The 16183-nt window shown below is 35.3% G+C and overlaps 1 protein-coding gene across 1 annotated transcript in view; it reads left to right on the forward strand.

Moving 5' to 3' along the window:
• The window catches only part of LOC124555287 (pyruvate dehydrogenase (acetyl-transferring) kinase, mitochondrial), a 372705-nt gene extending 362615 nt beyond the window's left edge, over positions 1 to 10090 (forward strand). The window contains exons 7-8 of the mRNA XM_047129160.1: positions 1118 to 1227; positions 8301 to 10090. Of these exons, the coding sequence (XP_046985116.1) occupies positions 1118 to 1227; positions 8301 to 8441 (251 nt within the window). The 3' untranslated portion in view covers positions 8442 to 10090. The remainder of the gene's footprint in view (positions 1 to 1117; positions 1228 to 8300) is intronic.
• Positions 10091 to 16183: the final 6093 nt, after the last annotated feature.

Below are 16183 nucleotides of genomic sequence, written 5' to 3' on the forward strand. Positions count from 1 at the left end.
AATTCATGAAATGCAGTAACTGGGGATTTACATGCTGAACAGTGTCAATCTTAAGTCACAGAAGAGCATAATAATGTCTATCAAAATGAACTTTCTTTGACTGCAGAGCTGCTGTAAGTGAGAGACTGTTAATGTGTTTAACTACTTCAAATTGCTTGCAGAAAAAAATAAAAAAAAGTGAGTGATTTTGAAGTGTTGTGGGATGCACTGAATGCAGTGGAAGTTAATCATATACAAAAGTATATAGCTTGGGGGCTATTGTAAATTGTTCCAAGTGATCATTGTGCATATCCTCTGTACACAGTTCAGTGGTAACTGCATAAGTATGTAAAATGATGTTTCTTCCAAATGAGCGTGAAGCTTGACTAGGATGCTGGTTAAAATGTTAAAAAGAAATAAAGAAACTGAGATGAGTGACAAGACAGATATGTAGGTACTTTAGAACACGACTGGTCTCTGAAAAGTTCGATGGACAGATTAAATGATAACATAATGTATGTGTAATGCATACAGTGGAGCACCAAGTTCAGTGAAATGGACATGTTCAGATGAGACTTGGAACCTGATACCCCAGCTAATGAATTGTGCTCTGAAGAAGAAGAAGAAGCAGCACTCGGGTTCTCTATTATAGTGGGAGTTAATTCTTTCCCATTTCTACATGAGTTATTTTGGTGTATCTAATACTAAATATGTGCTTACAGTTAACAATCAATCAGCCAAATTGAACCATGAGCCATCTACTGAATGAGAGGTTTATGATAAGTTAAAAATATGAAATGACATAACTACCTGTTCAGTAAAAACTGAAATAATATGAGCATATGAATGGCCATTTTGAGACCGTTCTGCACAGATATTTTCGCCCCCAACTGGATAATAAATGAGAGGCTATGTAGTTTCTACAAGCTGGATAGGCTTCAAAGTAAATTTTAAGTGACAGATCCTTTGTAAGCTTATCTTCTGTATTAATGTAATTTTCACAGTAAGTTCATGCCAATGACCAATCAGCGTAGATGCTGTAATTTCAAAATTTATGTGAAGTAGCAATTTATTAAGCAATTTAAATTTTCTGTCACTCTCTACCATCAAAATTGAGTCATAATTGAACTTTTTCTAGGTTACGGTTATGGTCTCCCAATTTCTCGTCTGTATGCGAGGTATTTCCATGGGGATTTGATGCTGCTTTCCTGTGATGGATATGGAACAGACACTATAATTTACATGAAGGTTTGTTATATATTATTCTGTGGGTTTTCTTTTAAAGTTTATGGTCAATTTGAAAGAAAAAAGTAATTTCTATGCACAGATATTTAATTATGTAAAATTCTAACCATGACACACAAAATCATGGAAAGATGTTTGCTGTAGTCTCTCACAAATCACGAATAGTAAGAAACAAGAGGGTCTAGGATGAGAGACTGATGGAAACAAGTAAAGGGCTCTGTACAGCTGAAGCCAGATCTCGATGATAGAGTGCTCACTTGTGCAGTCCAACAACCTGACTAATGCAGATAACAAGTTTATAAAGAGTTTCTTTTAAAGTTGATTTCCATTTATATAGCAGTGATTTGTACCATAAGCCTCAACATCAAATCTCGCTGCTTTTCTACAATTAGCAATAGATCACAACTGTCTTTCACATTAAGTTTCCTTTCTCTACAAGAACACTGAATACTTGATAAAGAACCTCAATGACTAGTGTAAACAATGCATGTATGTATTCCACATAGTCTTTCCACGTCTTATCTTCTGTACTTTTTTGGAGTCTTGATAGATTTCACATATTATTCTCTTCAACTGTTATTTCATTCTTTCACTTTTGAAAATGTTCTGCACTCAAATGTGGAAATTATGGGAAGTTTACAGTCAGAATACCATGCAGATTCATAGATAGAATGAAAATGCTAACTGTAAGTACTTAAAGCTCTTAACCCATTCCCCTCTTCCTCACTACCAAAATAAAGTCATATTCTTATTTCTCCCAACATGTGGTCCATTATTAGCTAGGTATTGATCCTCCCCTCTAATCTTTGTTAGTGATAGTTGATGGAAAATATTCCATTGAAAGTAGGTAACCAAACTGATATCTTTGTCTGGAAATCAATTGAATGAATGAACTGAATGAAGGATGGTTCTTGGTAAATAACCTTTCATCCGATTTTATGAAAATTTGTAGTATATTCAGCTGCATTCAACAACAAAAGTCACATCAGTGGATGCCTCGGGAGTCGTACAGGCTTAAAGTGAAACCACTACTGTAGTGTTGTTATTTACAATTTAAAAAGGAAACTGTTTGTTTTTTGTTTGGATAACATTTAAATTTATATATTTATGACAGGTAAAATGTAAGAATATATTATTACCTTGTAAAGTACTTATGGAAAGGAGTCCAGTGACAACAATGAATACAAAGATGTCAGATTCATTTTATCTTGGGTGCAAGTAAAACAGTTCTATGAATCAAGAGGACCTTCTTGCTTTTAACAGAAATGGGAGAAACCAGTGTAAAAGTTATTAAAATTTCTGGACTTCTGTAGCTGATTGCTGTTGTAGTAGCAGCTAGTAAAAGAGTGGAGAAACAAGTATGTTGATAGGTGGCAGAGGCAATTCCACAAAAAGAAAAAAAATCACTGTTTTAATATCTTTGTCTAATAAAACTGTTTATTCTTCATTTTAAATGGCATCTAAGCTCACCTACAGGTGTAAGTTGAAACATTCCTGGTTCTTTTGTTGCTAAAGTCAGTGTTCACTAAACACACTTAAATTCATAAGTCTTGAGAAAACTTTGACAATTATAATAGATTTATTTATAAACAAACCTATTGTTTCTACAGTCGCAGGCTTTCAAAAACCATTTATAATGGATCAAATCAGATTTCTTCAAATCTGTAATTTTTTGCTCATTTCTGAATATTATTGGACAGGAGTTTCATTAATTTCATGATCTGTCATGATCATCATAATATCTGAAATTTTACTGAAAATTATGGCCCAGATTGCAATATATTGTCAGGCTGTAATTGGTTTCATATTACATAACCATACAACCTAGAATGAATATATAAATGTCAACATATGAAGCATGTGCACGAATAATGCTGTATGGCACATTTTGCAGTTGTTGGGAAGTAGACAAAAACTGTTAGTTCCAGAGAATTAATATGATATAATAATGTAATAGCAGATATGTATTGTTTGTGCATACAGACTGTGGAAAATACTAATTTCTGGTTTTTAAAATTGCACTAAGCACAGATTTTTCAAAAATAAGTAAGTTTTAAAATGGAATAACGCTGTATGGCAATGGATATACAGTGTTATTCCAGATCAGCCAGTGCTCTGCTGTAATTATAAGGTGTCTAGAATCCAAAAATAGTAAGTAAGAGATTTAAAACAAGATACTAAATAATATTTATTGTAAACTGAATTGCTTGATCTTAAAATAAAACATTAGTTTATCAAGTTTTGGATCAAATCTAGTACATTATAGTCAGTTGTCACACTGCAGGTTTTCATAAAACTGCCTGTATTTTGGTTCCATATATTTCGTCATGTCCAATAGATCCCTTTTCTTCTCCTTATGGACTTTCAGTGTCCCATTATAGAGCAACTGGAATTCAGAAGGCAATGGACAATTTTTTATTTGATGTTCACAACCATGCTTTACAATACAGTGTGTTTCCCATGGGCGAAGCACATTGTGGGTACGGCGCATGCTTAAACCTCGAGGATCGTCACTACACAGCTTCAACCAAAGTACATCGGTAATTTTCAAAGCAGCCGGGATCCTATGCCCTTGAAGTCTTCCACAATCATCTCGTGAATGGTCAGTTTTGAAGGATCGACAAAGGCCTCAGCAATGACGTGCTTCCGTTCTGAAGGAACCATAACTTTTGACTCTTTCTTTTCTCGATGACTGCAAAATCCCTGTCACAAGGTAGGAAACTGTGACTCGAACATAAAAGTTCTGATGTATTTCTGTAAAATACTTGCAGCTGATCAGATAGAAATAAAGCGCTAAAACTCTCCAGTTGTTGTTCTACCCGACACAGCGGTCAGACCAAACAATCAGTTTTCATTCCATACCTTTTCAAGCTTATCATAGTTGTGCATCACAAATTTAAGCAGACAGGAAACTATTTCGGCTGAAACTCTCCTTGCGGTGGATTCATCCCACAAATTTATGGTGGTTTCCAGTACCAACGTCATGAATCGTGAAATTATACGATGACAGCTGTCTCTGGTAGAATACCGTGGAATGAATCAATGTAGGACAAAGTAAAACCTGTTGTAGGTCGACACATATAACATGTATATTGTTATTCCTCTTAGCCATTTCCATATCGTTTTTTAGGACTTTGTATGCTTGGTCTACCCTTGAATGATGCAACTGACTCTCAATTTTGATCTTGTGCAGTTCTATATCATCTGAAGCTGCAATCATTTTCTTAAACAACAAATTGCACAGCCTGCAAGTATCTGATCTAGGTGTTCCAAAATGCAGAATAAAATCTGTTTGAAACATACTTTGATAGTATGACCTGCGTATTGACTTATCAGGAAACCTTTCGGTAAACAACCAATACATTCTACAGAGGTTGAGATCGGGGTGCTGACATTCTTTTGAGGATTTATTCCTGCTGTAATGGCTCATCTGCTTTGGGTAACTCGATATGTGTTGCCAAATAAGAGCCCTGTCGTCATTTGATATGGCATGTGGCCTATTGCAATGTTTTCCTCTACCGTCTTTAGGAGTGGTTATTTCACCTTTTACTTTACATTGCAGAGCCTGCATTCATCACGGGGTGATGGGGAATATGTCAAGCAATGTTTTTTGACACACTTCTTTAGAGTAAACTTTGTATTTGAAAGAAGCTTCTTTCCGTGAAGTATCATCTGTCTTACCTCTCTTGCGCCTGGCTGGCACGCCTATTTCCATGGATTTTATTAAGTATATGGACTGCTCATCATATGTTAAGGCATGATATTCTTCGTACAGGTTTATGTCCTTGCATCCTTCTTTTGAGCACTCTTCTGCATTGCATACACAATCCTGGATCACCAAAAAAAATCACTATTACTACCTAATATTTAACTAGATTATCAAATTTCACATTCTCTTTTAATAATATAGCCTTGCTCAGACTGAGTATTCTATTTTTTCACCAATGATAACTACAGAACTGTAGTTAATTTCATTCACGTTACATACTTTTACTTTAATGTTTTCAGAAGATACACATAACATGTCATTAGAGCCATGTACTCTACAGGACACATCGCCCCTTTGCAGGACACATATGCTTCTCTAAAGACATACACCTTTTTACAAAACCCGTACAGCATTATTCCACTCACCTGTGTTGGAGGCTGTTTCGCAGGAACTACCTTTCCTTTTCATGATTTATGCTCCAGTCCAGCCTCACGAAGCCTTTTCCTCTTAATATCCTGCTAATGTTAATTTTCCTTTTCCATGCATTATTTGCACGTTTCAAACCACTTGCTGTAAGTGTCACCTTGCTGCACTCCGCCATTCTTATAACATACAGCATGGTTCGCGCAGAGGCGCGAAAACTGTGCGCGGCTCGTCGCTGTTAAGTGCTTCCCTCGGATGGTGAATCTGTCAATTATAACAGCAGGCAATGCAGACTGCCATATACAGCATTATTCCACGCAATTCTACGAAATGTCAAAATGTGCCATACAGCGTTATTCGTGCACACACTTCATATAATGATATCACACCACAATTATAAAGAATGAGAATAATATTTGAACATTGTTTCAAATATCAGCCCTCACACATTTCACACATAGCACTGTTAAGGTGTTTTAATGAAAGTGATAGGCATGATGGAATATAAGGATTGTACTGCTGTTCTGTTGCTCTGTGTGTTTTGGGAGGACCCAGGTGGCAGGCATATGTTACCCTTTGAAATGCTAGCAGGAGGGAAGGGTAACAGTACACCCTAATAGTCACAGGTTTGGTGAGCTTAATAGCTATGAATAGTAATGCAAATGAAAGGAAAATGAATGAGTGCTATCTTGTTTGTGTGACTATAATGGATTGTGCAGCTTGGTCCTTGGTGTTGGGTCAGTACTAGACAACTAAAATAGTGGAGGACTTGTTTTCATTAATGGTTTGATGCTGCTTGCAGCAAGCTAGATTAGTAGCATATTCACCATTTGGCTTGGCTTCAGTTGTCCAGGAATTGCAAATGCAATGGAGAGAAATGGATACATGGTCAGTATGGCTGGCATGCTGAGTGACAAAGTGTAATGTTTTTGAATGAGGCTTATGTTAGCTTCTTCTATAGTGAAACCCAAGTACTATCTAGTTAGAAAGTCTCTTGCAATGGCTTGAAATCTGCTGGAGACATTTTTAATGAGGTGTCTGAATGCCTGCTGAGATACAACAGCCTACTAATCCTTCAGCAAGAGCCAAAACCAAGAAAGCTAGCGATTTTGGAATCTGGGGTCTGGAATGAAGTTGTCATTCCAACTTGTGCCAAACATGTCTCCTTGCATTCAGGTCAGGTCTTGGGTGCTATCCAGTCTGTTTGAGGAATGTTATTGTGCAGAAACCATTGTTTCACAGATGCTGCTTTATGACAGGGTGCGTTGTCATGCTAATACAATCTATCATCATCTCCAAACTGTTCCTCTACCATAAGCATCACACAATATTGTGAGATGTGTTCATATTCTTCTGCATTTACTGCTTCCTTAAATGCAATAAAGAGACCATACTCTAACCACAAAAAGCACCCCCATACAGTAAGACCAACTCCTTTGTACTTCACTATTGGCCCTACACACAATGGCAAGTAATGTTTTCAAGGCATTCACAAACCTAAACCCTTCCATTGGAGTGCCACAGGGTATTGCAAGGTTAATCATGACACTCTCCAGTGGTGTCACTCTTTACTCCACCTAAAATGTTTCTCAGCATTGATTATAGAAATTTGCGGCTTATGAGGAGCTGCTCAACCATTGTATACCATTCTTTCTTATTTCCTTCCACACAGTCATAGTGCTAGCTGCACTGCTGGTAACATTTGGAACTCGCAAGTTATTCCTTCACATTTCCTCTTCACAACCACATCACCAACACTGGACTTGAACAGCTTCAGAATGGTTTAAATGACCCTGATGGATTTATTACTCCAGTGACTAGTTTATATTCGAAGTCACAGAGCTCTCTTAATTGACCCATTCTTCTGTCACTGCTTCTCTATGGACCACACAATACTACTCCCCACCTCTTTTTATACTGGCAGATTTGCCTCTCGTAACACCTAGAGTGCAATTCTACATTTTGTACAGGTTTCCAGTTACTTTTGACCAGATAGTGTAGTTTGATATTCTAATAGGCCTTAAATCTCATTTCAGGCTGTCTGAGCATGTAATATTAAATGGTCATTTTGCTTTCCTTGTGGCACAGAACTTCTACAAAACTACAGCATTCAGAGTAAAACTCCAGTTGCTTTTAAAATGATTTTTTGAGCTTTCACTACTAATTTCAGTTGGTATGCTAATCGCCATTGGGTAGTTGTGATGGGGACCTGACCATTAAAAAATGGTTGGATGCTTTGTATGCTTTTGTTATATACACATGAACTGCTTTGAATTTTTTTATTGTTTTACATGATTTTAACTGAGTGTAGTACTTGCCACACTAAGGATACTAATTTAAATTAATAGCAAATCATCAATAAATGATTTTAAAAGGAACTTCAGCTGTGTTCTTTATAGTTCCTTAAAAATAATTGAAACCTGTCATTGTCTTGCAATATGGTCTGTAATTATGTATAGAATTTTGTTTATTAATAAATCAGCTGTTGTTTCTCTACCTGAGAGGTATGACACTTAAAATCATTATAATAATAATATTATTATATTACTAAATATTTCAATTGCAAATTATACATTTTCTTCATCACAGTAAGTGAAGTTTGCTTTACTTTAAATTTTTATTTTTTCCCAATCTTTTTTTTCCCCCATCAAACATGTTTATTCTCCACGCCTTTCTAGAATTTCAATTTATTACGTACATATTGAGTTAGGATCATTCTCCTTTTAACAGACCTGATGGAAAGGGAGACTAATGTGCACACGTGTAATATATTGGAATTCAGCAGCTACATGTGATTTGTGACAAGGAAATAAATTGTGCTCTTTTTAATGTAAGCTGTTTATTGATTTTACAGTCACTTATACTTTTAGGGAAAACACAGATAAGTTTACTCTTGTTTATATGACTGCCATAACTAAAAATAATAAAGAAAACTTCTTTTTAGGCACTCTCCAATGAGGCAAATGAATTGCTTCCAATTTTCAACAAGACATCAACAAAATATTATCGCACATCGATCCCTACGGGAGATTGGAGCAACTGTTCCAACATTCGGCATTTGACGATGAATCGATTACGAAGCTAGCCAATGTTGCATGGTTGATTTCATCTGAACTACTCCTGTCTAAGCTTTTAAAATTAAAAATGGAAGTGGATCCATTTCTGGATGAAGACTTCTTGAATTTCTAGAAGAGACAGATCTTCCATTATGGGTGAAATTCCAAGAAAAGACTTTATCCTCAACTGTTTATTTGTCATCGTTTATTGGGAATAACAATATTGTTTATAATTGTGTGTATATTTGCAGGTGATAAGCAGACATAAAGAACCTTTTTTTTTGTATAGAGGCAATGGAGAGCAAGAGAATAAGACTGCAGATAGAAATAATCAACTGAAGTTTATTTGAAACAGGGGTAAATAGTGTATTTTCAGCACAGAACTGCACACGTGTAACTGGTAGTTTTGCCAGTCTTTTAATTTTCTTGTGTACAGTATGATTGTAGTATGTTTTAAGGACTTCTTTAGTCTATCAGTAACTAGATCAATGTGTGTGCAATATACATCTAACATTAAATGTAAATGTTATAGATTATGTTCAGATTTTATGCTTAACAGGCATATTTCTTTGGGTAAAACTACACAGAAAGATGTTAGTAATCAAGCTCCTTATGGGTGATAAATGAAAAGCTGAGCTTTCTTCACCTTTTATTGTTGTTCTTGTGCCTGTTGTTTGTGCTGTGACTGCAGTTGTTATTTTATGGTATGATGTAAGTTTTTGCATTTACCATGGCTTTCCTATCTCCCTTTTCTGTTTACCTATGCAAATTTTACAATAAGATGTCATGTCTTAGAAAAGAACCTACCATTTTTAAAGTGTTTTACATGTTGGATTTCAATAATATACCTATTTACATTCCAACAGTACAAAATATGTCATTTTTAATTTACTAATTCACATAACATTATTGATGAAGGTGTGATTCTTTCTCAGGATTGTGTCTTTACATGCAGTGTACTGTTTCAATTAGATTATTGTTGTTGTATATCACATTTTAAATTGTGTTGAATATTAAGTTATTGTATACATAGACTGGATAATAAATAATTATTTTCATTAGAAGGGACAGAGAACTCAAATCATGAGATGAAATGGCAGCCTATAATCATATTATGAGTAATTATTGAGAACAGCAGTTGTTGAAACTGAATTGTTCTCAATATCTCAAAATTCTTGTTTGATCCAATATTAACTGCAACAATGTTTACTCCTCCCCATCTTTCTCTGTATCTGTTTTATGTATTAGCAGTGAAGTGTAGTAGAGGACAAAATAGTCTTTTATTAAAAGTTACTCACTTCAGGGAGCAGCACTCTGTTTTGAAAGTCAGTTTCAATCATATAATAGTGCACTATGATGGTGCAGTCAACTCAATTTTTAGTTAATTCTCAACTTTAATGCTTTAGTCACTCACATGCAGAGAACATGGATTTTGTCATTTCTGTAACTCCACTTTTAATTCTTCTAACTCACTAAAGATATTTAGATAGACCGAAAGCTTATCCTTGCTCTCAACATCAGAAACTGTCTCATGAGGAGTAGAAAATAAAACTTGTTTGAGATAAGCTTTCAGCATTAGAACTGAATTTTTGCATTGAGACTTTAAGGGGGAAAAATTGAGGGTTGAGGAAGAGAAGTGTTCCTTATTTGCCCTTTCAGTTCTGACACAAAGAGAAGAGAAAAAGGAAAACAACCATCCATTCTAGAAGCATGATGTCAATAGTTTTATACTCCATCCCATCACAGTTTCAGCTGCTGATTTCTGTTGCCTTTTTTCCCCTATTCCAGCATAAGTTTCAGTTTTCTATTTTGACTTCCTTGTTTCGGTGTCATATTCTTTGCTTTTAATTTTTCTTTGGAAACTGTATCTTAACAAAGATGTTTTTATATATGTGTCTCCTAAAAATGTAATAGACTGCTTGACTAGTTGAAGTACCTGTGTATTTTTAACATAAAAGCAATAGCTTATTGTTTTTAAGATGACCTTTCTGCTGTGAAATTAAATACAATTAAAATAGCAGGGAAATTTGTATTGTATGCTACATATTAAAACCATTTGCTGGACCAGGACTTGAAAGTGTGTCCCTGTAGGCAGTATGCTATGATAAGCAGGCATGGTCTGTCTTTTACAATATGGAATGACTGATGTTAGAGCTGTGTACTTTATTTTGGTCAGTCATTCCATTAAGCATTTTACTTTCTTTTGTTAATGCACATAGGTGATTCAGCTTAGTTAAAAACATATCAGTGTTGATGTACTGCTGATTTCTTTTTCCTGTGAGCTTACAGACATGTTAAAATTCAGCCACATCCACTGCCATACAATTTTATATACAATGGTTTTTTGATATATTACACCTGGATGCCTGTGAGAATATAGTATTATTAACCATGAAAAATTCAGGTTTATTTATTGTCTGTTGTTAAGAAACGTGTAGTATTACTTGTCATAAAGGTGTAATGGTAAGAAATGAACATGATACAGGAAATCAAGTAATGATTTCTTTAACTTTCATATTAACCAACTATCCCTCAAATTGCAACAATATTATGACTGACTGAGTGAGTGAGTGAGAGAGAGAGAGAGAGAGAGAGAGAGAGAGAGAGATGGTATCAGAGCTACAGGGCAAATAGATCTAGCCCAAAATGGGATGAATATAAGAGATGGTGAAAGGAGACAAATAGTAGGCAATAAATAATAAGACATGAGTTTCACTTTAAACAAGACCAGAGCTTGTCTCAGCCTAGTCTTTGTTGAACCACATTGGACTCTTACTCTCTAATTGTCTTACTTTCATTTAAACACTAATGTATAGCATAAGGAAGGTTAGTGTGGCTTGCATAGTAGGTAGTATAAGGATCAAAAGTTAAGAAGTAAAGTAAGGGAAAAGTAAGGGATAATGGAGGTAACAAAAATCATACCAAAGGGGGGGAACACAGGGGTGGTATTTTAAATTCATAGGAGGTAACAGTTTTACATTTTCTCTTATATTTTTGTAAGCATCTAAATCTGAGTCTAACATATCGTGAGATGACAGATCAACTCCATGAATTCCCCCCTGCCCTATTATTAGTCTTCGTTCTAGTCTTTGCCCTATGTTGCTGTTTTCTCGGTGGTCATTTATTCTATTTGTCTTCTCATCCATTTTAATTGTTTTGCCCATCCAATTTTCAGTGTCTTCATGCTTTTGCTATTGTCCTGTCCAGTTAAAGATGGTCTTGTCAAGCTTTACTACCATTTTCAGTGCTCTCAGTTTTTACCCCCCCCCCCCTCCCCCCCTCACTTCATACCATCTATGTTCCTTCATGCTCTTTAGATCATTTCACCAGGCTACATACTAGGATAGTTCCTTTATGTTTTAAAAAAAATCAAGTAGACTGTCGTATTTTAATTTTTAAGCATACTTCAATTTCTCAGTTGTAGGCAAAAAGACTGTCAGCTCTGTTTAATATGTCTTATTCATTCTTCACAGCCATATGGAAACTGTGTGTAGTAATCTAACAGCTGTTTAATTATACAGTCTATGTAAGAACCTTGACAGCAATTCAACTTTTTCCCAACTACTCCCACACTAATAACCTGAGATCCCTTGTATCATGTTGCATTGTTATAGTAGATTTATAAATATCATATATTATTGTTAGGTGAATTATGCATAATCTCCAGCAGATATACTATAATGACTCCAATATGACATCCAGCACACAGACAACTATTCGCTCACCAAAGGGTGAACAGCTGAATGCATAAATGTGATGAGCTTTGTTAGGTCATTGACCAGGCTGCCTTGATTACATTTTTCGCAATATTATTTGAATCACTTTACACAACTGTGCTTGAATACCTTAAACAAAGATGCCACATCCTTCTCCATTTGTTAACAAATGTGAAAAAGTGTGTGCTGTTTAATGCTCACATGAATGATGAAGCATTAGCTGGTAACCAAAACAGGAAAAAATGAGTCACCTGTTACTTGGTGTGTGATGTAAACTGCTTCATTTGTTATAGAGGGATGTTTCTTAATTACTGAAAGGTATCAACCAAGGGAAAAAATTATGAGTACTTTCTTGACCTGTGAAGTTTGCGGTGGTCTATTCCCAGGTGAAACCAATTTGAAAGATCACAACTTCATGCAGAATTTAAAACACATACTGATAAGATGGCATTAAAGGAGAAGAAAGAGGTTTTTTCAGGACATTCAGGAGCAATGGTTGTGGGCTGTTTATGGAAAGATTGGAAAAAGAATGCAAGAAAATGGGTTCACTATTGAACAAACTGTAGAAAACACTATTTTTAAAAATTTATACATTTCAACAGTTAAAAATGTGTTCAGAATTATAATAAAACAAATTTGTCAACAGAAGTGTAGCAACAGTAAGGGACCTAATGTGTCCCTTCTGCATGTGAGATGTCAAAATGTAAGCACTGGTATTGCCATTTGTTATTGAAATAAGATTTTACTGTTTGTGAATTTTCAGTGTTATACACTTCGATTCTATTATTGGTTAAATGCTATACAATTTTTTTGTTTGTTCTGTGGAACTGAAAACAGGTAATAACTTCAAATGCGACTGAAATTTCAGGAGTAAGAATACAGGAATGACTGAAATGAATTATAAGAAAATATCATTACATTTCAAGCATGGTGGCATTGGTATTATATGTAATAAAGAAGTCAAAGGAAGTACATAACAATATTTAAAAAATAACCTTAACTTTAAAATATTGTAGCCATTTCATCTCTTTATTCCATGGTCTCTGCAACTTGGGTAACATTACAAATAAGATATAATAAAGGAATAATGTTGTCATTCTATGATACAGTGTTAAGTAACTTAATGAGAGATTACTGGCTTTTGAGGAAATACAACATCACTACAATAAAAATATGTTTTTCTGGAATTTTTATCGCAGAAGTGATATTGTGTAACTGTCTGACAGAAAGCTGAAACATTCCATGTGGGAAAAATTTATCAAAAAACAACTCTTTGTCTTTAAATATGTCTGCTTGTGTCTGTATATGTGTGGATGGATATGTGTGTGTGTGTGTGTGTGTGTGTGTGTGTGTGTGTGTGTGTGTGTGTGTGCGCGCGAGTGTATACCCGTCCTTTTTTCCCCCTAAGGTAAGTCTTTCCGCTCCCGAGATTGGAATGACTCCTTACCCTCTCCCTTAAAACCCACATCCTTTCGTCTTTCCCTCTCCTTCCCTCTTCCCTGATGAGGCAACAGTTTGTTGCGAAAGCTTGAATTTTGTGTGTGTGTTTGTGTGTCTTTTGACCTGCCAGCGCATTCGTTTGGCAAGTCACATCATCTTTGTTTTTTGAGATATATATATATATATCTCGAAACCACTGTTGAATTGGAAATAAGATTTGCATGTTGTTGCTTCATTACATGCTGTGTAACCTTCCTTTTTTTAAAAAAACTGTAAGCTCATACAGGCTGTGAGTCATAATCAGGAGAATTATGGCCTGATTAGTGGTGTAAATCTGTAGTTGTAACTTAGTAATTGTAATTTTCTAGAATGTTAAAAGCTCGTGCAACGATTCAATAAGTGAAGCCAAACTCAACTTATTTCTCTTTCTACATCTACACCTATATATACTCTGCAAGCCACTTTATGCTGTGCACTGGAGGGTAGTACGTGTACTACCACTATTTACTAATGTTCCTGTTGCAGTCATGAATTAGGTGGAAAGAACAACTATTGGTAAGCATTTGTATGAGCTCAAGTCTGTTCTAATTTTACTTTCATGAAGGTAGCAATACATTAATCCACTCTTCTGGGAACTAATGCTCTTGGAATTTTAACAGTAAACCACTATGTGATGCACAGTGCCTTTCTCATAATGTCTGCTGCTGAAGTTGGGTTAGCATCTCTGTGATCTTTACTAAAAGAACCCATGCTGAAAGCTCCACTTTTCTTCATATCTTATATATTTTTCTATCAATACTACCTGGTAAGGGTCCTATACGTAACTGCCAGTTGAAGAAGGATTTTGTAAACTACCTCCTTCATGTGTGGAGGACACTTTAAGAGAATTCTTCCAATGGACCTGCCTTTTCTGTGATTATTTTTATTCAGTTATTCACTTTAAACCACACCATACATGTACTCCCTGATATTTATGGGATGTGACATCCAGTGATTGCTATGCAGTAGTGTAATCGCACAATAGCAAGTCTTTATGGCTGTTTATGCACAGCATGATAATTTGTGTATGTTGATGGTCAACCGCCAATCCCTGCACCAAGCATTGATCCTCTACTGATCTTCCTGTGTTTCACTGGAGTTTTCTAGTAACTTCTGTATATATAAGAGCATCATCCACAAAAAACCTAGTGGAACTCCCAGCATCACCCATTAAGTCATTTATTTGTATTGTGAAAAGTAATAGTTCCATAACACACCAGAAGCTAGTATTATACCTGAAGAGTTCTCTTTGTTATGAAAAAGTGCTGTGTTCTATTTAGTAGGATCTCTTCAATCCAGTCAGAGTGTCGATCTGATATTGCACAATCTCAGATTTTCTTCATTAGGAAAGGCTGATGATGTCTTGTTCCTTGGCTTCCAGAACATGTTGAATACACTTCAGCCCTGTGGCCAAATGAAGAAAATTAGTATCTATTGCCTTCTGAATCTTGTAGTCAAATGGAGTGAGCTAGACTTCACAAGATCATCATTGGTGAAATTAATATTGACTCCTACAGAGGAGATTTTCAGTTTACAACAAGGTTATTACATTCAGACATAAAACTTCCCAGACTGAAATAATTATCTTTTTCTAATAACCAGATTAGTGACCGTCAAACCAGAAATTTTCCTGTTATTATTAATGTGCTTGCAGAAATGTTAAATTATATACCCACTACAATTCAAGAAATGTTTATCTGTAATGAACTATGAGGACCTTTCATTAGTGTCATTTAGTAGCTGATGGAGAGCATGGAATAACTGTATCAATAGTATTTATGCATATAAATGTTATTAGTAAACCATGAAACATTTGGACTTAGAATATTGAGTTTGATACCATGAGAAGTATTTTCTGATAATTCAGTATACAAGCAATAAATGGAGTGAATGTTTTGTCTTGTCATCAATTGAAACTGTAAACTATTATTATAACTGAATAGCCCTTACAAGAAAAGTATCATCAATAATGAGGAACAATGAAGTATAAGCATTCTTGTTTCTTAAGAAAAGAATAAAGTGCTACAGATCAATAGCTGAAAATGAAAAAAACGTATATGATTTCTGACCCACTTATTTAGTGCAAATGAAGAGATAAGGGAGATCTGAGTGATAAATTTAAAGTCTGAAAAATGTTTATCAACATGTATTATTGGAGTAGTTGTTTAGTTTCTATCTGCAATTCAGAGTCATAAGGTATGGTCATTGGGGGGAGGGAGGGGGGGGGGAGAGAGACTAGTGAAATTAATCATTATGAGTTATCATAGTCACACATACTACAAAATTTTTTTTCGGCTGCGTAATACTCTGTTACGTCCAAAGCTTCCAGTTTCCAGATCTGCTTAGGTCATGAAATGGCAGTGTCTGCTAATTTTGTAAAAATATGTTTTGTTTTGAAATGTGGTGGTTTTAGTAGTGTGTGTGATGACTGTAATATGACTCGAGCAGAATGTATTAGAAGATGTTCAAGACAATTTCCCCAACTCTTCCTTTATGTAATGTAAGAACTGTTAAGGAGAGATGAATGACAGGTCTAAAACTTTATTAGACAAAATTACAAGGTAACTACATTGTTA

Source organism: Schistocerca americana, chromosome X (assembly GCF_021461395.2).
Source record: "Schistocerca americana isolate TAMUIC-IGC-003095 chromosome X, iqSchAmer2.1, whole genome shotgun sequence".
Classification (NCBI taxonomy): Eukaryota; Metazoa; Arthropoda; class Insecta; order Orthoptera; family Acrididae; genus Schistocerca; species Schistocerca americana.